The sequence below is a fragment of the Microtus ochrogaster genome, chromosome 2 (genome assembly GCF_000317375.1).
Source record: "Microtus ochrogaster isolate Prairie Vole_2 chromosome 2, MicOch1.0, whole genome shotgun sequence".
NCBI lineage: Eukaryota > Metazoa > Chordata > Mammalia > Rodentia > Cricetidae > Microtus > Microtus ochrogaster.
The window spans coordinates 25,504,304-25,527,380 of NC_022010.1; the positions used below are offsets into that span (position 1 = coordinate 25,504,304).

Below are 23,077 nucleotides of genomic sequence, written 5' to 3' on the forward strand. Positions count from 1 at the left end.
CCACACACACACACACACACACACACACACACACACACACACACACACACACACCCATATGTTTTATAAGCTTAAGCTAAGTAGAACGTTAAGGCTCAGGACTTTAAATTGGCAAGGCTCCTAGTGCAAAGCTCATGAGTCATCATGATATTTGTGTGTGTTTGCAGATGTCTCTGACTTTCTCCTGTCTTGCTTTTCTCTGTTCCTTTCAGCTCAAGCCAGGACAGAACAGCTGCAGGGACAGTGACAGCGAAAGCGGTAGTGGAGAATCCAAGGGTTTCCACCGGAGCAGCTCTCGTGAGAGGCTCAGCGATGTAAGTGTGAAATGCCTCAGACCACTCCTGGACCCCCATACCCTCCCGGTGCAAGGATCCTGCACCCCGTTCAGATGGCTCACTCGCTGGGAGCATTGTTAGGCTTGCTCTCTTGGTATATGTGTTTGTATATGTTTATGACTTACTTTGTCATTTCAAAATGAATTCTGATAAATTATAGGGGTTTCAGAAATGGCTAATGAAAGTGCTTGCTGTTCAATCCTAAAATCAGAGTTCATATTCCCAGAACCCAAGTAAATGCCAGGTGTGCATAGGACCCTTCCTGTTATCTCAGTGGTTAAGAGACAGAGATAGTGAATCCCTTCAATAAGCTGGCTTTTTAGTATCGCAACAGTAGCCAGCCCATTGCTCAGTGCGAAACTTTGCCTCAGTGACTAGAGATTAGGACCTGAAGAGGAGACCCCGGAGTGCCTAAGAGCACTGACTGCTCTTTCAGAGGACCCGGGTTTAACTCCCAGCACCCACATGGGCACTCAAAGTCATCCGAAACTACAGTCCAATGGAATTCTATACCTGAAGGTAAAACGCCAATGCACATAAAATAAAAGTAAAATGCGTGATTGAGGGGGATACTCAGTGTCAGAGTCAGCCTCCATCCCCACATGCACGTGTGCTCCCACAACTGAGAACACACGTAGACACGTGTACATACACATGAACATACAACATAAACACTGAAAAAAAATAAAATGAAAGTGGAGATACTTTTTCCCTAGGAAATAAGAGGTGGGCCAGCGAAATGACTCAGTAGTAAGGGTCCTTGCTAGTAAGGCTGAAGATTCCCCAAACTGACAAGGTGGAAGAAGATATTCCTGAAATTTGTTCTCTGCCTTTCACCTGCACATACTGTGTTTTAGTTAGGGTTTCTATTGCTGTGAAGAGACACCATTACCATGGAAACTCTTATAAAGGGAAGCAGTTAACTCTGGTGTCTCTTTGCAGTTCAGAGGTTCAGTCCATTATCATCAAGATAGGACATGGGGGTATGCTGGCAGTCATATGCGTAGCTGAGAGTCCTACATCTTGGTTTGTAGGCAACAGATAGTGGTCTTAGACAAAGGACAGTATTTTGAGCATATATGACACTTCAAAGCCCACCCCATAGTGACACACTTCTTCCAGCAAGACCACACTTCCTCCCACAAAGCCGCAAGTCCTCATAGTGCCACTCCCTTCTGGGAGCTCTTTTCTTTCAAACCACCACACTATCATACTTGCTCACCCACACTAAATTCATAAATCAGTCAAACCAAAAGAACTAGCAATATTTTTATGAGACTAGCAGTCAGTCAGTACCATACCTGCAAGATGACATCATGTTGCTATGTTATGACCCTTAGTAATTTATACCTTGGAATCCTGTAACAATCCATCTCTGCTTGTTTTCTTATCTTAGGATGAGTTATCTGTCCAGTCAGGGTAGATGCCTCTCTTGGCAAGAGAGAGAATTATTACTAATTTTCCTAACAGATTTCAAATTGGAAAACCTTGTTAAAAAAATGACTGAGGTCCTGGATGTGCCTGTTCTCCTGTACACCTGGCTCCTATGCACCTGCAGGCCAGGTCCCTTCCACCCTTCGGTGTTACCAAGGATAGCAAGGTCTCCTTTTGGCTTCATAGCCTCCTTAACAAAAGAAGTTAGACAGGGAATCAAAAGGCATTTCAAGTACTATTTTGCTAGATTTTAAGGGAAAAACAATATAACAGACAAGATGTCAATCTCTGCCGCTGCTGTAACTTAACTTAGGGGTCCAGGCCTGTGGTGTAACAAACCAGGTTCAGTTACTTATTCTAAGTTAAGTCAATCAGCAGAGCCAAATGAATAATAAAAATCAGAATTAGGAGATTTATTTGATATGTTCACATAAGGAGGAAGAGATACAGCACTTCCTCCCAATGCTTGAAGGTAAGTTTTTGATAGAAGGCAAGAAATTTGCATAATCAAGCAGTCTAGCCACGTGTGGATCCCATTTGCTCCGGTCTCTTCTGCAAGGTCACCTGTCAATCTCTCTTCTGGCAGGCTTGTTCCTCCTCTAGCTACCCCGAGGGCTTTATAGGCCTTCATAATCCCAGAAGGAGATTCCTGGGGAAATTCTAATCTCTTGGGGTCCATTCTTGCAATTGTTGGATGACCTACAAGGGGAGCACAAGTGTCTTGTTAGGACTCATTGATTCCTGCCAGACAGGCCTTTACACGGCCTGGAGGAGGGAAGTGCGGAGAAGGAGAAAGCCCTGTGTTTTGCAAGCAGCCACATGGATAAAGGAGAGAGGAGGCTTCAAAGAGACAGCGAAAAGCCCAGGGAAAGCCCGCTTAGCCTTTGGCCAGTATCCAAAAAAGGGGATAAAGGAAAGTAAAACAAAATGTCTTGTTTTTTTGAGGCCTGTCTCAGAAAAAAATGGGCAGGCAGAAGCTGTACCAAGAGGAGGCTTCTGGGAAGGGAAAGTAGATTATCTCATTAATAGGATAATAACCTCTTCCATCTCCTGGGTAGATGTGCTACCCAGGGCTAAAGATGGAATTTAGAACAAAGCCCAGGTACCTTCACCTTTCTGTGAGGTAGTTTAAAATCTTAGGGATGTCAAAGCCGGTGTTCATGTTTCAAAGGAAAGAAGCTGTAGGGTCCAAAGCTTCTGTAGCCTGAGGCTGCAGTAGTAATTCCCCTATTTCTCCTGAAATCCATCCACCCTGCTTTGGACTCTCCTGGTCCTCCTGGATCTATTTTATTGTCTGCGCCAGAACCGACTGCTATAGACTCTTTAGGCTCCTTCCCTCACTTGTCATTTTAGCACTGTTCAGGCCCCATCTTTGCCCCTTTGAGAAATACTTGGATGCTGTCCTGAAATACAGGCTTAGGGGAGAGAAATTTTATTTCATGATGTCAAGAAGCAACATTAATCGAGTTACGTGCAAGGTGTGGGGGTGTGCAAAGGAGAGAAGTTTTGAGTCTCCAACGTTACAAAGCAGTAGAGGTCCGATAGCGATTATGTGTGTGATCGGTCCTTTACCCTGTTCTCCCCCCTTCTTTCAATCTCAGCAACAGTAGTTACTGGCAACAAGGTGGTGTGTTGCAGAGGAAATACTAGAGATTTCTCATCAAGGAGAAAGAGGCATTATACGTTTGCTTTAAATGTTACAAGCAAGGAATAATGTGTGTGTGTGCATTTATTTCATTTTGTATGTCAAAGTATTCATGTGTGAATGGGTTGCATATGACTTGACTTGTGTGTGGAGGTCAAAGGACAACTTGGGCAAGTTGCCTCTCTCCTTTTACCATATGAGTGCCAGTAATTACTCAGGTTCCCAGATGTGGAAGCAAGCCCCTTTATCTACTGAACCATCTCACCAGCCCACATATGATTTTTAAGGACATATATGTTAAGAATCTGTATCTCAAACTGTTTTTAGTAAGCAATGTCCACTAAAACAAAATGCTGCAGATAGCTTTCCCATCCCAGGTGACCATACTACATATCTAACACCATTCCTCGGTATATAATACTGCATTGTTCTGACACATTTCACACATGTCATCATGACCTCTGGTCATTCCATCTGCTGATACTGCATTGCCCTGACTCACTTCATAGGCTGATTCTTCGTTATCCCGGCTCTCATCGTCACTGTTCTGTTGCTGAGAAAGGACACCATAACTAACGCAACACTTATGAGAAAAATTATTGAATTCCGGGCTCATTCACAGTTTCAGAGGCTTAGTTTATTTTCATGGCAGCATGCAGTCATGGTGGTAGAGAAGTAGGTGAGAGCTTCATCTTGCTTTGAAAGCAGAGACAGAGTGACAGAGAGACACTGAGTCTACCGTGGACTTTTGAAACCTCAAAGCCCAGTCCCAGTGACTCACTTCCTCTAGTCAGGTCACACCTCCTAATCCTTCTAATTATGTCATAGAATTCTATGTACCCTTTAGTGACCAAACATTCATTCATATGATCCTGTGGGGGCCATCGTTATTTAAACCACCACACTGACCCATTCCATCTGATAATAATGTGTTACACTGACCTCTTCTATATATTAGTGCTGAATGACCCATTTTACATGACTCTGTGTATTACTCCACCCTATTCTTTAGGTCCAAATACATCACCCTGACACGTTCCATGTGATGGTACTGTGATAATGTTACATTTCCCTGTATCAACCAAAGTAGACAGCACCAATACATAAGTTTTTTCCCCAACACTTTCAAGGAACTTAGTTGTTTGGTGTGTGGACATTTTGCATTCTCAGAAGAATTAGCAGGAGTAAGCAAAGCCATTATTTTTGCAGCATTCCTTAATATATTGTTAAATAAGAAACACTCTCTTTGACTGTGAGTGAAATTCTGGATATAATAATGGTAGTTTCTTGCCGGGCGATGGTGGCGCACGCCTTTAATCCCAGCACTCGGGAGGCAGAGGCAGGCGGATCTCTGTGAGTTCGAGACCAGCCTGGTCTACAGAGCTAGTTCCAGGACAGGCTCCAAAGCCACAGAGAAACCCTGTCTCGAAAAACCAAAAAAAAAAAAAAATAATAATGTTAGTTTCTTGATTTATGATAGAATTATACAATCTTGAAATGGTAAGCGCTCTCTGACCTAAATTTCAAACACTGAATGCTTACTTAGGTCTTCTGGGATTTTGTTGTATGATTTGTTTATATTTGTTTTTGTGTTTTGTAATCCCGGTTAGAATAAAACTTGCTGTTAGCCACGGATGAGCTTGAGCAACTGATCCTCCTGCCTTAGCCCTTCAAGTTCTGACAGACATTTCTTCCCATACCCACCTTGTGCTTTTAGTATGAGGGTTTACTGACTCTGTAAGTATTCCAGGTTTACCTAATCAGACTTGAGTTATAAATTTTACCAGTGGTTTTCAGCCTTCCTAATGCTGCGACCCTTTAATACAGTTCCTCAGGTTGTGGTGACCCCAAATATAAAGTTATTTCATCAGTCCTTCATGACTGTAATGTTACTACTGCTATAAAGTCTAATATAGATATCTGATATGCAGGATGTCTCAGCCCCCTATGAAAGTGTCGTTTCTCCCCAGAGGGGTCACAACCCACAGGTTGAGAATGACTGGCTTACAGGATGGAAACCTGGTTAGTTTAGGATAGTCATCAATTTCAATGGTAGTTGGGTGCTTTTTCCATTTTACCTGTTGTGGCTTTCATAGATATAAATCCCAGCCTCTGCACAAAATTGCCAAAAGTGAAATCAAAAATGAATCAGTTAACACAAACCTATAAGACAAGATAATGGAATTCACAGAAGAGAATAGATAAATCTTCATGAATTGTGCCTTTGCCATTGGGTTGTTTAAGGTGCGACACCAAAAGTGTGACCAGCAAGAAGCCAAGAGATAATTTGAACTTCAGAGGGAGTGATCGTGAAATGGGAAGGACATTGTGTACAATGGGAAAAACATACCTGATAACTGTTTATTATCCAGCATGCAAAAAATATTACTGTATTTCAACAGTAAAAGGACAGTCTGTTTTAATGTTACCCTGGGAGCTTGAACTGCTGTGTGTGCAAAGGAGACCTCCAGAGAGTTGCTGAGTGTGTGGGAAGACTCTCAAAGTCCTTCACCCTTAGAGAAGCAAATTCAAAGTAAAACAAGAAGCCTCGAGACAGCTCAGTGTTCATGAACTTACACTGTTCTTCCAGAGGCCCAAGAATGATGTACAGTGTCCATCTTGTGTATTTACAGTTACCTTAACTTCAGCTCGACTCAGGCACCTGTACTCATCTCCACATACCCGCTCCAACATACACATCAATTCAAAATAAAAATAAAATCTTTTTAAAAACTGAAGAATCAATTTACTCATAATAAGATTGCTATAACATAAGCAGAAAAATAAAAGATGTCACTTGCATGGAGAAGTTGATACACTTATATGTTTCTGACAAGAGTATAAAATGGTATGGCCTCTGAAGAAAACAGTTTTGGTAGGTAATAGAAGGCTAAAATATAAAGGTTCCCTATGAACTATTAGGTCCATTCTTCAGCACATTGCTGAAAAGATGAAAAACGAGAGTTTATATTGAGTTCTCGGGCTCTGTATAACAGCCCAAGAGCATAACAACCTGTTTGTCTTTCAAGAGAAGAAAAAATAGAGGCAATATGTCGTATATACACAAAAGAATATAGGCAGTCACAACAAATTCTGGCTTGTAATATTGTCTTAATTTGCTTTCTATTGCTATGATAAACTACCATCACCATAAGCAACTTGTACAGGAAAGGGTTTATCTTACAGCTTATAGTCCATCATGAAGGGGACTTGGAGGCAGGAGCTTAAGCCGAGGCCATGGAGCAGTGCTGCTTGTTGCTTTTGCTCATCATGGTTTGCCTAGCCTGCTTTCTTATATAACCCAGGCCCACTTGTCTAGGTGTAGCCCTGCCCACAGAGGGCTGGGCACTCCTGAATAAATAAATCATCAATGACGATAATACTCCCACACACTTGCCTGTAATCCATTCCAAAAGAGGCAGGTTCTCATTGAAGTTCCTTCTTCTCAGATGTCTCTGGCTTGTGACAAGTTGAGGAAGAAAAAACATCTAGCTAGGACATATACTTAGAACAAAGTAGATATGCTGTGGAAGCAACATGGTAGACGTGATACATTCTAGGATGTGGGATATTGAGGTAAGAGAATCATCAGTTCAAGGCCATTCTGAGTTACACAGACTCTTTCTCAAAACAACAATTTCATTTATAATCCAACCTAACCACAGGATTACTCTTGATACCATGTCAGCTCTTAGGAGAGTAAGATGTTACCGTTTTGGCTTGGTAGTCGATGGTAGTAGAGAACGGAAAGTAAAAGACTACCTGCTATGTAGAGTTGTCCACAATTCTAGCTACTCCAGAAGCCGAGGCAGAAGGATTGTAGGAGAAAGGCCACCTGAGGCAATTAGAGAGACAGACACCTGTAGTCTCAGCTGTTCTAGAGGCCCAGGCAAGAAGACTTCAAATTTGAGGATAGCTTAGGGAATTTAGCAAGCCCTTGCCTCAAAATTTGTAAAAGGGAGGAATATAGCTCTGTGGTAGAACACTTGCTTGGCTCAGGGTTTTGTTTTTTTTTCCCCTAGCACTTTGCAATTTTTGACAAAAAATCCAAACTTCTGCTGTTTTTGCCTTTTAATTTTCAAAATGTATACATTTTGCTAATTCTTTTTTTAATGAGTAGGAACTATAGCTTCTAATATTCTGTCTGATAATTATGTCTGTTGTAGTTATTTTTTCTTTCATTTTCATGTTTCTCTTTTCTTGCATGACAGTTTAAAAAATGTGTGCGTGTGTGTGTTTGTGTGTGTGTGTGTGTGTGTGTGTGTGTGTGTGTGTGCATGCGGGAACACACACACACACACACACACACAAAATGCACAATATATCCAAGGGTCCACAAGAGGACACTTTTGGAACTAGAATTAAAAACAATAATGAGCCACCCAAAGTGGGTGCTAGAAACTACTAGCTGAAGGAGTTCCTACAGCACTTCCCCTTTTCGTTAAATAAGAGAGTTTTAAGCCTACTACAAAATAATATACAATTAAAACAAATATCAGATATAAAAATTAGAATTTTAATCATCATAAACAGCATCAAGCAAGAAACGTGATAAATTTTTCAGTAATTATCCTATCCTATGGATTCTTGTATTACAAATAACTTGGCCAAGTCACTAGAGGAAAGTAACTACAACTATCTAGTCTTCAACCCCATGGAAGAGCTGAGAAGGGGAAAAAATGTTACTTGAGTAAGCAGGAAGTGTAATTATGCAACTTCCAAAATGTGCAACAAATGACAGACAACTGGCTACTTGGGCAATCACCCAAAGTCTCATTTGCAACCTTGGAGCAACCAACCTTGGCTAAGGCCTAGAGTAACCAACAGACCATTTTGAGAGGCAGGAAATTTTTTAAATCCGTCTTCCCCATCTTGGCAAGATTTACAGTCTTTTTTTTATTGTGTTCTTCTTGTCCTGTTTGGACATCATGCATTTTGTCAGTGGTCGATACCTGGGCGGAGTGTCTTTGGTGCTCAACAGTTTCTCGGCCATACATTGGTGCTGACAGGAGCAATCATGTCTCATATCAACAGAACTTTATTTAAGTGACATATTCTACAGCTCTTTGAAATGGTTGAAGATTACTTATCATGTATGTAGAATACAATCTCTATGAATGTAAAGAATCTGATTAGTCTAACTATCAGAAACATGGATGACTATTGACCTTTAATTCTTAATACCTATATAGCTTAAAGGCTAAGACTTTATATTCAAATATCAAACAAGCTTTAAACAACTGTGCAATAAATGAGTATAGTGATTTCAAAATGTGAACAATGTGTAAGTATCTTGATCAGAGGTCGAAATGTATAGTGCAATATAATAAATATATCCTAAAATTGTATCAGTATGCAAAATGTCTTAAGCAGAGGTAGAATCATGCATGCATATAATATGACAAAATAATTTTGCCTAGTGTAGTAATATTGTAGACAGAAATAGGAATATCTTCAAAATAATTTCAATTTGCATCAATATACAAGAATCTATACCAATTTAAATTGGCTATAAATAATAGCTCAAGGTATCCACTTTATTATTCACTATTATTATTAGTGTGATATTATTATTAGTGTTAGTAAGCTCACACTAATCTATCTATTACCCCATCCAGGTAGAGTATGAGACTTAATCTCAGGGTCATGGGTTCGAGCCCCACATTGGCACCAGATAAAGATGGACATTAAAAAGAAATCCCACCCTAGTTCAGAGTTGAGTATACTAAAGGATTATGTATTAAGGGGTAGATTGACAGATCACAGTCTTCTACATGAAAGGGGAAAAAGGAACCGAATCCAGCAGCTGGAAGAGAGTGTGCCCACGAGATTTAATTTTTCATTTATAGTATAAGAGGCCACGCCCAAGTTTGCTGGTAGCTTAAAGGCTACTGGCTAAAGGAGTTCCTACAGCACCCCACAGAGCCATTCTCTTGTCCTGACCCTTTTTTTTTTCTAAATTGGATTGGTAGCAGTGTCAAGTATTTCTTGAATATACTGCATATTTTATATTTTTGTTTTTTATAGGCATTCTTTATTTTATATATGTGGCTATATAATTGCCATATTGAAATCGTTTTCTCTTTTTGAGGTTTCCTTCCATGCTTTTTGTATGACCAGAAGAACTATTTTCTATGGGCAGTTCTCCTCTGGATTATGTATGCTGCCTAGTTGCTGATACACTTAAAGAAATTTTTCATTGATTTGAAGGGAATATAAAGGATTCCCTACTTGGGTGTGCTAAGAAACCATTCCTCCTTCGTCTTGATGGCTGTTTTGTTCACCTAGAGAATTTTTCTCCCACATATATTCTGATGTGACGACCATAGGGAACCTTCTAAATTGATGCACCCAACCTTGGCCTGTAGCATCTTGTGAAAACACCTCAATACGAAATCTTTTTTAAAGTTTTAGGTTTTTTTTTCTTTATCACTTTATTAAAAGGAAAAAAAAACAGCTAAATTTTATGGTTCTTCAACATGAACTGGAGTATAATGTCAAAAAGTTGACCATACCTGGCCACTTACTATCCCTGTGAACCTTGCTCTTCCATCTTCAGGTTTATGAATTCCAACCGTGTTTTTTTTTTTTCCCTTAAGTTTGTAATTCTGATCTTCTCAATTCTGGTACCCTCTCCTCATGAGCTCTGGCTGGGTCACCCACCATTGCATACACATTATGACACAGAAACTTCTCTCCCCATAATCTGGGAGTATTGTTCTTTGTATCCCAGGCTAGCCTGGAATTTACTGTGCAGCCAAGGATGACCTTGAACTCCTGATCCTCTTGTCTCTACTTCCCCCGTGCTGGAATACCAGGTATGTGTCTTCATGCCTGTTTTATAGTGTGCTGAATGTTATGCTCAAATCTGCAAAGCCCCACAAAAGCCAACAAGGAAACCAAGAGTCCTGTATGTAAAAGCAAAGAGCCTTTATTATAATCAAGTTTGCAAACTCGGTGTTTTGCATGTATAACGCATTGGAATAGCCAGAGAGCCCCGAGCTCAATTAGAATTCGCTTTTTATAGTAGTAAATGTGGGGATGAGGCGTTTCTGAGGTTCAGGACCTCTGATTGGCTGACATTTGTCTGGGCGTGTCCTGGTGAGTGTGCCTTGGCAGGTGATCCTATCTACAGTGGTTGGAATGTTGGGCATTTCCTTTGGATGGTCTGTTCTTGGGCACTGTTCTCGTCCTACAACCAGGTATTGCCTCAGGGTAAACTACTGAGACTTGGGCCTTTTACTAAATTTATTGAGGGCCAAGTTCAACTCTGGCAGGTGATAATGGTTGGGAATAAAGAACTTCCTTTGGGTGACCTGCTCAGACTTAGCTTATCATGGCTCGCCCCCACACTGAAAAGGAACTCTGAGCTTAGTTCATGATAGGCCAGCACTCTCTCTACTGAGCCACACTCCAAGACCTCAAGGTAACTTTCCTTTCCTTTCAGATAATGTTAGTCTACACCATCTGTTGCCTGTTTTCTTTTTAGTAGCATTTGTTTGGGGGAGTATATTTGTTCCCTGTTAGACAGCAGTTCTCATTACAGCGTTTTCAGCTAAGTTAAAAATTCCCTTCAGCCTTTCACACTCTTTGGTGGTATTTGATACTTAGACAATGGAGGCTTACTCTCAAATGAGGCTAATCAAGACACCCTATTGTTCTAGCGTTGTCTTTTTAATTCAGCAGGCAAAGAAAAGTAAGGGAAAATAAAAACCCGAAACTTGGTGTAGTTGGAAGATTTGATTCTTGGGCAAAGATTTAGCAGCCCAGTGGGCTTGGGTTTTCTCTATTAAGTCCTCCCAAACCGTGTTGTCAAGAAGGGTATAATTTGCCACATGACTTTGAGATTGTCTTCATCAAGGAGACATCATAACTTGTTCAGATTAGTCACAAAGGAAAAAGTTAAGGAAATAATTGAACATATAAATATTCATGAGGAGTTATTCAAGGGGGAAGTACTGCTTCTGATTTATAGATAATTTTATAATTGAGAAAGTTGTCAAAACTTGGGGATTGAATTTGAAAATTCAAATAAATGGAACAAAGTTTTGGATAACAGATCATGAGCATCTCCCACAAATACAGTGGAGTCCTGTATTCACATAGGATCATTTATCAGTGTACATTCCCCAAAAACTCAGAGGCCAACAAGAACAGAGCCAGCACATGTTTTTCTCATACAGAATTGGTTTACTTACAAGAAAGAAGCTGAAAAGCCCCAAGATGTATAACTGGTGACCAGAGACCTTGTGAGCTACTGATGAAATTCTCCTTGGCAGGTTGGCCTGGGTGAAACTCAGTGAGTTTCCTTGGGTCTGAAATCAGGTAAAAATGATACGCAGGATAGAATGCATTAAGGAGGAATTCTGTCATACTTAACGGAGGACTAGGCCTGCCTTTTCCTGAGGTCTGAGACTGAAGGACAAGCTATCTGCTTTCCCGAATATCCTATAAATTTAAACCAGAAGTTCCTTAGTTTTGATCAAGTTTCCGGCCACCCCATTGTCCAATGAAGTTAATACAGAAAGTTAGTCATCTGAATGAAGTTTCTTTCTGAAGTTTGGAAATGGATATATGAGGTGGGTAGATACTTTTCAACTCATGATAGCTCGTTATCTAAAAATTCGCTTAAGATGTAAAAATAATTGCTTTAAGTTTTTGGGTTTTAGGTCCAAGGGGCACAATGAGGCAGATTGTCCTTTTGGGGTAAGAGATTTATTAATTAATTGATAGACAAGCAGATAATGGCACGGGGTCGACAAAGAGTTTAGACACACATGGAAGAATGGGAATTCATTCTAACAGCTTTCAGAAGTGTGTCATGTGGGCTGGAGAGATGACTCGGCGATTCAGAGCAGTGGCTGCTCTTCCAGAGGTCCTGAGTTCAATTCCCAGCAACTATGTTGTGGCTCACAGCCATCTATAATGAGTTCTGGTGCCCTCTTCTGGCATGCTGGCATACATGCAAGCAAAAAAATTGTATGCATAATAGGTAAATAAAATCTTTAATAAAAAACAAGTGTGCCATGTGTTTGTTGAATAGTTAATTAGTGGGTATTTCTGTTTCTACTAGCTTGAAGTGGCGAGGCAAGAATCTAAAGAACTGGTTGCTTTAGTTCTGGAAACCAAAGTTCAAGGAATAATCAAAGTTTAACCAAAATGGAGGAAGTTTACCAAACCAAAGATCATGGCCTTGGTTAAGAAGGATTAAACTCTGGACCTTGAAATATTGACTTTGCTCTTTGTATGAAGGTAGGAGTGAGACTTAGGGAAAGCCAGAGGCCTCTGAGCATAAGGGCATTTGGGTGAGAATGTACGGAGGATGAGGTACAGTTTGATGTTGAAACATGACATTTCTCGTGCTTTTTCAACTTGGAACTCCATTTTTAGTTTTTGAGATACAGTAGTCCAAGCTGGTCCTGAACTTATGTTTTAAAGGCTGACCTTGAACTTCTGGTTCTCCTGCCTCTACTTGCCGAGGGCTAGGTGTGCACCACCACCATGCTTTTTTTATGCAGTGCTTGGGATGGAACCTAGAGCTTCATCCATGCTAGACAAGAAGTCTGGCAACTGAGCCACATGCCCAGCTCCCACGGCTCCATAGTTGATTTTTCCTGGTGAGAGTACTGCTTATGTCCTGGTCAGTGCATATAACCTTATCTCCAAAATACTTTTTCCTGGGTAAGTGACAAGTTTCAGTTGTTCTCATTGACATTAACACAAAACAAACAAAAAAACCAGGTACTAAAGTGACTGCTCACAGCAGTTAAGCGCCCTTCCTGTTCTTCCAGAGGACCTGAGTTCAGGTCCCAGCACTCTTGTCTTGCGGCTCAGAGCTTCCTGAACTGACAGCTCTGCAGGTGCTTGTACTCATATTCTTTATATACCCACATAAACCTATAATTAAAAATTATGATTACGTTTAAAAGCACTACAGAAAAATCTATGAATGAATATACTATGTGATCCTTCCTGTGTGTATCCTGCCTGTGCCCATTCTTCACTTTAGTAGCGAACAGCAGAGCATTCAGTTGGAAGGCAGGGTGTCACATAGTTCTGGTGGTTTGCAAAGATATAGGGAAGTATTAGGGTTAAAGGAGCCCAAGGTCAGGATGGACAAGCTTACCTGGGAGTGAAGGCTACACATCCATCCTGTGTTTGAAAAGCTTTAATAGTAGCATTGTCCTCTGGATCTGTAATAGATGGGGGAAATGTAGTTTAGCTGGTTCATTTGCCTTTTTTCAGTTGTGATAAAACACCATGACCAAGGCAGTTTATAGAAGGAAGGGGATATTTGGACTTAACAATTCCACAGGGATAGAAGTCCATCGTGTCAGGGAAGCATGGCAGTAGTTGGGCTGAGAGCTCACTAACTAGATGTAGGGCTTGGCTTTAATCGCTCAATGCTCGCCACCAGTGATACACTTCCTTAACAAGGGTATTCCTCCTAAACCTCCCCAAACAGCACCACTGCCTGGGGACTGAGCGCGCAAACACTGTAGCCTATGGGGGATAGTTCTCATTTAAACCACCACAGATGGATAATCAATTTTGCTGCATTGTCAACGTAGCCGCTGAGGTAAAGCCAGTCTGGATAATCAATTTTGAAATCCCCTGTTGTTAGTAAGCTGTTAAAACAGAAACGTTAACTTCATGAGTTGATGGAGCAGCTTTGAAGACCGCTTAGTGACAGAAATGTAGAAAAAGGCAGGTTGGAAGCAGAAAGGGGGCGAACATAAGTATTTAATGTATATCTACTTCAAAGCACAGTTTCCTTTCTCCTGGAAACGACTTCAGCTGTGTATTTCATTACTCTCTTGTGGCCTGTGGTGGCAGGAGACTGAGGCAGAGAGTGTTCCTAAGGATACATGAGGATGTTGTTCTTTTCGGAGTAACAAGATAATTTGCAGACATAGATTGGACAGTGTTCTGATGGCAAAAAAAAAAAAAGACAAACACACCCACCCTCCTCTACCTAGTAGAATCACAAGAGCAGGCTAAACAAGAGGGCCCAGAAATGGCCCACGAGCTAGTCCTGTCTACCTACCCTGCTCTTCTGTTGACATGCTTTCTCCCCTGCCTTCCCAACCTCCCAAATAACCTTTCCTACCTACTTCGTTGGGAATGGGAATGAATTTTTAAATTTCAGAGAAATAAGAACAAAGCCCTTTTCATTTAACAAATGGATTTTTTTTTTTTGCCTAAGTATATTAAGTAATACTACGAAGATTATTTGTTTTTGAGATGGTCTTATGTAGCCCAGGTTAGATTCCTGAATGGACCCCAGCGCTTTTTGAGTGCTAGGCTAGCACTCTACCAATTTAGCCATATGCTTATTAAATGAAGGGAACTTATAACTTCTTTATAGGAAAAAGAAATTGGAATCTGCCTTTTGATTTACATAAATACACAGCTGACTTCAAAAATGGGGGGCACTTTTTTTTCCTCCTTCAGTTTTTCTCTTCTCTTTTGAGATAGCACCTGCCTATATACCTGATTGTCGTAGAACTCAGTATGTAGACCAAGCTGACTTTAAACTATTGACCTTTCTACCTATGCCAAGTCCTAGTCTTCCAGGTATGTTCCACTATTTCTGTTAATGTTTCTTCTATAGGGAGACCAAAAATAAAACAAAACAAAAATACTAATTTTTTTTCAAATGTCCCAACTTCAAATTAAGGTATGAATCTACCCAAGTTCACTTTGAGGAGCCTGTGAGTTTTTGAGGCTTGCTTATAGAGCAGTGAGCAAAAGGTTCTGGGAGAGAGCATGGATGGCCATAAAGTAGACACACTAGAAGGTCTAATTGTGGCATGGATGCTGACAACTTTGATATTACATAGACGGAGCCCCCTTCTGCCGTGTTTCTCAGCTGATATTCTTTAGGGTTTCCCCAAGGCCAGATGCTTAGACCACAGTTGCACAGAAGTAATTGAGAGAAGCCCCTGGTGAGGGTCCCATTACTTTCCTTACATATTTTTCTGTAGAGACTCTCAACATGCCCATCTGTGGTAATATTTGCATCTGGAGTCTATCTGAATACAGCTTTGCTGAGTGGATAGTCTTGAATAATGACCCCAATACAACGTAGTCCAAGCTTGTCTCAAATATTTGATTTTCCTCCTTGATCCTCTTAAGTCACCTTGGCTGGTTTAGTTATTCCAATATGAGTGAGACTTAGCTTACTCAAGTTTGGTACACTTTTGCTAATTCCCACAAGAGTCTGCCTTGAGTCTCCTTAACCACATCTACCCCCTAAATGATGGTATCCATCTTTTTCTCATTAGAAATCACCTGAGGGGAAGGCCATCGACATGACTCAGAGAATAAAGGTGTTTGCTTCGAAACCTAGAGACCTGAGTTTTTTTCCCAGAACCCACATGGTAGAAGGGAAAAGAAACAAATGAAGTTTTCCTCTGTCCTTCCCATGCAAACCATGGCACACTGAAGCCCCCACACACAACTAGATAGGCCCATGCAAGTAAGTACATAAATATGAAAAGTTACTTAATTGCCTGGAAGAATATAGAAATTTAAAATCAACACTATTGGGTATTGCCTCGAAATTGTTGGATTGGGCATTGCCACTCGTCTGTTCTAAGCTTTGAAACCTTTCTGATATCCTGTAACATGATACCACAGGGCCTTCTGATAATGGGCAACTCCCAGCACATGTCAAGCCATGGAAGCACTGTTTCCTAATATTATTTTTTAGCACAATTGATGTCTGTGGTTTGGAGGTCTGAGAGGCACTTAAATAATTTCTGACTTGGAAAATCATTTAAGTTTTCAAATAATTTCAGCTAAGATTTGGGTTGGAACTCAGAATGAACACAGATAGCCAAGAAATTTTTTTCTAGGTTTTTTTTTTTTTTTTTTTGGATGGCAAAGAGTCAGAGCTAGTGTTGATGGAGAAAGAAAAAGGTCTTACCTCAAGGGCAATGGGAAAGAGTTTATTCTGGAGTCAAACATGAGTGGCCATGTCCCAGAAGAAAGATTTAAGACACTGCAAGCACTGTTTTCCAACATAGTAACACGTGAATCAAATTTTCATAGTAAAGGGATCAATAAAGTTAGTCGGGCATTGGTGGCACATGCCTTTAATCCAAGCTCTCAGGAGGCAGAGGCAGGCAGATCTCTGTGACTTCAAGGCCAGCCTGGTCTACAAGAGCTAGTTCCAGGACAGGCTACAAAGTTACAGAGAAACCCTGTTTTGGAAAACAACAACAAAAAGTTATGAATCAAGATACCTCCCGAATATATTGTTGCAAATAACAAGTATACAGGTTTCAGGAAATGTGAAAAAAAACCATTAGAGGACTCGGTGATAGCACTCTTAGCTGTTTGTTTGGGAGAAGGTGATAGTTTGCCAACGATTCACTTTAAAGCTTTTGGCAGTCATAATAATTCAAGCGTGGGTCTACTATGCACATAGCTCTAAGTGCTATCCCCAGCATGGAACAAACTTAATATGGGTGCCCCATGATTGGATATCCAACATTGATGAAGTAGGGCCATGAGGGGCAGGAGGCTAAGCTTTAAGAAATATTCCAATCTGGAAATTGTTTGTCATGTAAGTATGGGAACCTGGGTTTGGTTTTCCACTGCCAAACTCATGTAGACTTGTGACTACAGTCCTGCGCGTACGTGTGTGTGCATACACACACGTGTATGCATGCACCCACAGGCAAGTGTGCATTCAAAAATACAGGACAAGTTTAAGGGAACTGAGATTCCTCAGTGGTTAAGCACACTTGCTACTCTGACAAGGGCACCTGAGTTGAATTCCCAGCACCCACTTTGGGTAGCTCACAACTACCTGTAACTCCAGCTCCAGGAGATGCGATGCCCTCGTCTGGCCTCTGGGGGTGTATACACACCCTTACACTCACTCTTAGCCACGCACACACCCACACCCACACACATAATTTTACAATAAAACTTGATTTAAAAAAAAATTAAGGTAACCAGCCATACAATAATTTCCAGGTCAAGTTGGAATATATGAGTTCTTGTTATTTATGAATAAAAAACAAATAAACAAATGATACAATATTCATGAAACTGATATGCTCAGTTCCTTGCTAATTGTAGATAACTTTTGATGCTAAGAGTCTATGTGTTTGCCTTCCAGACTCTGAGGCTGACTCCAGTGCACCTTTCATACACAGGGGGTTCCAGCATCTCTTGTTTTTCGTGTCTATCCGTGTGTGTGTGTGTACCCATGTGTGTGGAAGCTGGGTGATAAGGCAGGGTGCTTAAATGCTTTGTTGCATTATGTTAATTCCTCAGCAGTGCAATCAAATTCATGTCGTAATTAAAGCTGTCAGTTGGAAGGCAAGCCAATCGCTGCGAAAGCACAGCATAACAAATGAACTGAAATGATTCCGCGTGTAGCTATACAATGCTTCACCAGGCATGAAATTAAATAAGTAATTTGATGTTGACATCAGAAATTGAAATGATACCCACTGTTCCCTCATTCAGTCAGACCTGCATAAACAATGGCCGGAGCAAACATGCACAACAAAGCCCTTCTTCCCACCCGCTCCCCCAAGTAATGCACAATATATATGCAAAATGAGCATATCAGAGCTTGCTTAGACCTCAAGGATGTAATTTGCTTTGGTATACAATACGATGATGTGCGTATGGGGGTGGGAAGCTCGGTTTGGAGTGATCCTTCTTCTGGGATAAAACATTTTCGGGAAGCAGGGTGAATGAGATCAACAAATCCCCTTATATCTCTGTCATTCATTCTAAAATGAGTTTGTTTCCTAGAGGCAGGACTCTAGGCTGCTAGAAACCTAACTTTTTTCTTTCTTTACCTGCTGTAATAAGAGCTGGGGGTGCAGAAAATAGGTGACATTGTCACATGGTCAGTCACTGGTAAAAGGAGTCTCCATTACAACAGTGGGTGAATTGAACTCTCTTTCTCTCTCTCTCTCTGTCTCTCTCTCCCCCACCCCAACCCTCTTCCACCCCCTCTCGTTTGCTTATGGAATCAAGAACACAGGAAGGTTTTGTTTGTTACTCACATTTTTCCCCCTTAATTTAGGTGTGTGTGTGTGTGCACGTGTACGCATATTTCACAGGTATACTGGCGCCCAGGAAGACCAGAAGAGGGTGTTATACCCATTGGAGCTGGAGTTACAGGTGGTATATGAGTCACCTGATGGTGGGTGCTGTGAACTGAACTCAGGTCCTCTGGAAGAGGTTAACCATGGAGATCGTGTTAGCCTTGCAGCAAGGTTTGTAAGTGTGGTTCACATACCTAGCATTCCATTCATGGTGCTTTTTTTTCCCCTGAGCTTGTGGGAAATACCAAGATGAGGAACCACTGCTTTAGAAATGTTGTGTGTCAAGCTGTCTTTGGTGGGTGTGGACCCAGTCAGAAAACTGTTCCGGTTTGAATGTGAAATGCCTCCCACAGCTCCAAGAGATTGAACACTTGGTTTACGGCTGGTGGTGATGTTGGAACCTTTAGGAGGCACAGTCCTGCTATAGTGGAAGAGAGTTATTAAGGGCAGGCCTTGGTGTTGTTTAGCTCCCTCGTACTTCCTGTCTTCTCTCAGCTTCATGACTGATGTTGCAATGTGATGAGCAACTTCTTTTTCCTTTGGCAGGGAGTGGGTTCAAGGCAAGCTTTCTCTGTGTAACAGCTCTGGCTGTACTGGAACTCTAGACCAGGCTATCCTCATACTCTCAGAGATCTGCCTGTCTCTGTCTCCTGAGTGCTGGGATTAATGATGTGTGCCACTGTTGTCCAGCCCATGAGAAGCAACTCTTGGTTCCTGCCGCCATGCCTTCTTTGCTGTGATAAACTTTAGCCTCAAAGTTTATCCAGACTTGCCCTCTTTTCTTTAATTCAATTTTTTTTGATGATTCATCAAAGCATGAAAAAGAGCAACTCAGCTGGGCAGTGGTAGCTAATCCAAGTACTTGCGAGGTAGAGGCAGGCGGATCTCTGTGAGTTTGAGGCCAGCCTAGTCTATGGAGGGAGTTCCAGGACAGCAAAGTCTACATAACAAAACTCTGCCTCAAAATACAATAAATAAATAAGTTGAGTAACTCAAATACCTTCCCAGTACACAGCCAGCCGAAATCATGTCTGCTGTTAAGAAGTGTTGATGTTGCCTTCTGTGTCAAATAATACACACACACACACACACACACACACACACACACACACACACACATTCTTTCAAACAATTATTTTTGGTGCAAGACATGATATGGGGGTACATGTCTTCTTATGCCTGTTTAAAGAGTAGGAGATGGGATATGTAAATGGAACAGCTCAAGTTAGTGGGTTTTTTTTTTTTTTTAATTCTGTGGGAGATTGGACCTCTTCATAGAGGTGATTGTCCCCCTAAGGCAAAGCTGCTGAGGCCACAATGGAAAGACTGACTTGTCATTGGGTTATTTTCATTTTGAACTCATTTTGTGTCTCCCTTGATTATAAAGGAGATGACAAAAATTAAATAATTTAAGACAGGTTTTCAAGAGAACATATACATCAAAAAGTTTCAGACTTGCTCTGTAGTTTCGTTGGTAGAGTACTTGCCTAGTGTGCATGAGAACCTGGGTTCCATCTCCAGCATTGTTTAAACCAGGCTTGGTAGTGTACTCCTGTCGTCCCTACAGTCAGGCAATGAAAGCAGGAAGATCAATGGTGTCCTTAACTACAGGGAGTTGACGGCCAGCCTAGACTACATGGAGACCTTGTCTAAAACCTCAGGTAGAGGACTGGGCAAATCGTTTAGTTGGTTGAATGGTTGCATATGAGCACTAACATTACATAATTGAGTGTAGTGGTATTCTGTCCCACAGGAATTGAGGGCAAGCCTAGACTACATGAGAGCCTGTCTTAAAAAAGCGGAGCAGGGTGTGGATTAGAGAGATGATTCATTGGCTAAGACCACTCGTTCCTCTTGTAGAGGATACAAATTCAGTCCCCAGCATTCACATCAGGAAGCTCACAGCTGCCTATAGTTTCAGTTCTAGAGTATCCAATATATTTTGGCCTCTTCAGAGTACCTGCACACAGGTTGTACACATAAACTTATATAGGCATACATATATACATGTAAATCATAATAAGATATACAAGCAGCTTCCATGTTCATACTTTGACTTTTCCTCCCCAAGTGTATGATATCCTTAGTTTTGCTCAGAGTTATTGATTTTTAGTGGTTTAGTGTGTCAGAGCTGTGGCAGTCTGAATTGGTAATATTGAGACAAATACTGCTTCCCTCTGACCATAGATTCTTTGCATTTTAGTCAACTAATTATATTTACAAAATGTCTAATTTTTGTACAGTGCCAAGTGTGTACTAACCAAAGCCTTCAGGGAATAAACTGACAAGTAGGTCATATACCAAAAAGTCATCCAAACCCATTGGGCTTTTTATTTTCAAGTCAGTCTGGGCTTTTCCCCCTTTCCTGCCTCCCTGCTGCCGCAAAACCAAATAGCTTGAGACCCAGGCCTTGAATGTCAGGAAGTCAGGGAGGCAGGCTGCCACGTGCCTGTTTAGTCTCAGTGCAGGGCGAAATGCCATCATTAATTCATTACCCAGCTGCCTGTCAAATAAATTGGCAATTACGTCCACCGCAGAAGCTCAGAATCCAGTAAATAGCACGTTAGCATCTCTGAGTTGTTGAGAGATATAAAGGGGGAAATTAAGCAACACATTCTGTGTATCAGTAGCAGATGACAAGGGGCCTCACGCCCGAGCATGTGATGTCTGGATGAAAAGCTCACAAAGGGCTGGTAATGAGCTGTGTGGATGGGAGCATGTTAAAAATCGCTACTGACTTCCCCACTCTGTCTTTGTGCTTTCTTTGCAGAGTTCCGCTCCTTCCAGCTTGGGAACAGGCTACTTCGTAAGTTCATCTCCTCCTCCACCTGCGTGCCTCGTGTTGCCAGCGGTCCCCTTCTGTAACAAATCTTCATTACAGTGTGAACAAAACACGGTCAGGGGTTCCCTCTCGTTCCTCATGAGTACACAGATTTCTGCCCTGTCATTGAGAGTTGTCTTATTTCTCAAAGGTTTATCCTGTTGGGCCCTAAGGATCAGGAGGCAATTGCCTAGCTGGGGTACTTAGCATGTTTGGCAAATTTGGGGAAACATGATTGCTCTTGCCAGCCCAATTCCATAATTAATGGAAATCAGGTTACATATGAAGGTACCTTCTTTGAAGCTGTCTGAAGAGCTTCTATGTACACAGTGACTTGACTTGTATTTCTGTTCTTACATTTTGGGGGTGTATCCCCTATCTAGCTTATATGACAGCAGTTACCATACTTACAGTTTGCCCTTAGGGGAGGGGAGGGGATGGAGGGAACATATTTCTGGGATATCACACTGTCTTTCATTAAAAGACAGAGAAAATGGTTGCTTCATTAAATTTTTACAACAAAATTATCCTTTGTGGATTCAGTATTCCTTTTCAAGATATCAGTGAGGAAGAATTGGAAGCTAGCATTATTTACACAAGATAACATAGCAGTGTTACAGTTTTTTGCAGTATTTACAGGAACTTAATTGTGTTTGGAAGGGACACTTGATCCTAGAAGACCCAAGACTGAACACATCCTATGAAACATGGTCACTAACTACTAATTCAGGGCAGCTTCTTTTGACTTTGTCCTCTTAAGATGCTCACCCTTCTTCTGCTGACTCATTTTTCTCAATGGATTTCTGTTAAATTTTGGAAATCAGCATTGTTTCCATGAACGTTGAGCGTTTCCTAAGTTTCACCAAAAAGTACCCACCCACACAACTTAGTCTTAATCTGTCATCCAAGGCGAATGGTAAGGACGGCTCTGGACTCGCATCATACAGTCAGCACAGTTTGCATCCAGGGCCTAAACATTCATGCTTACAGAGGGAGCAGGATGCTCTCAGCGTCTTGCTTCAGCAGTTGAAAGAACAGACGTGGTCCCATCTGCCATCTCTTCACACCAGTCTGGGTGTGGGTTGAGATGTTGGAAGTAAAATCTGGAAGCTGTTGTGCCTGTCCTCCATGCATGGGCTCTATTCTCACCCCACCTCCTTTTCAGAAATAAAGCCCAAACCACTACCTTTGCCATGTTCAGTTATAGCCTGAACAGTCTTTTGTTAATTTTTTTTTAATTGGCATTAGAACTGTCCTGAAAGAAGAATGTTGTCTAAAGAATGGATATTTGTTTTGTTCTTTTACTTCCTTAGTTCTATGAATACTTAGCTTTATTTTCTAATGATAATCTGATAACTAACAAATCCTTAGTTAGGATTTGAGATTTTTTTTTAAATGCTGAAACAACTTTGCTTAACTTTAAAACTTCTTCATTTTGCTAAAATTGCTTTGGTAAAATCAACTTACTCTGCTTATCTCAAGAACTGTCGTGTTATTAGCGTACATGGAGAAGATGAGTACCAGATGTCTGTTTCGCTCTCAGCTATGATAAAAATCCCCCTCACAGAATGTGTTTCCAATACTGCATTGTTCTGTTATCACCCTGCAAAATCCTTGGTGGAGTTGCCAGGCCCGCATCAAACCCTGGCTCTGTTTCAAGTGTCATTCCAACAGTATCACATGTAATACTCAATACCAGCGACTAAGGTCCATGTTGCTGAGTTTCATGCTTTTAAATAATGTATCTGCAACTTCTGTACTT

At 41.2% G+C, this 23,077-nt stretch overlaps 1 protein-coding gene across 2 annotated transcripts in view; it reads left to right on the forward strand.

Moving 5' to 3' along the window:
- The window catches only part of Auts2 (AUTS2, activator of transcription and developmental regulator), a 1,102,717-nt gene that overhangs the window by 472,604 nt on the left and 607,036 nt on the right, over positions 1 to 23,077 (forward strand). For both annotated transcript variants that reach the window (XM_026784894.1, XM_013350687.2), the window contains exons 3-4: positions 213 to 314; positions 21,265 to 21,300. In XM_026784894.1, coding sequence (XP_026640695.1) covers positions 213 to 314; positions 21,265 to 21,300 — 138 coding nt within the window. The remainder of the gene's footprint in view (positions 1 to 212; positions 315 to 21,264; positions 21,301 to 23,077) is intronic.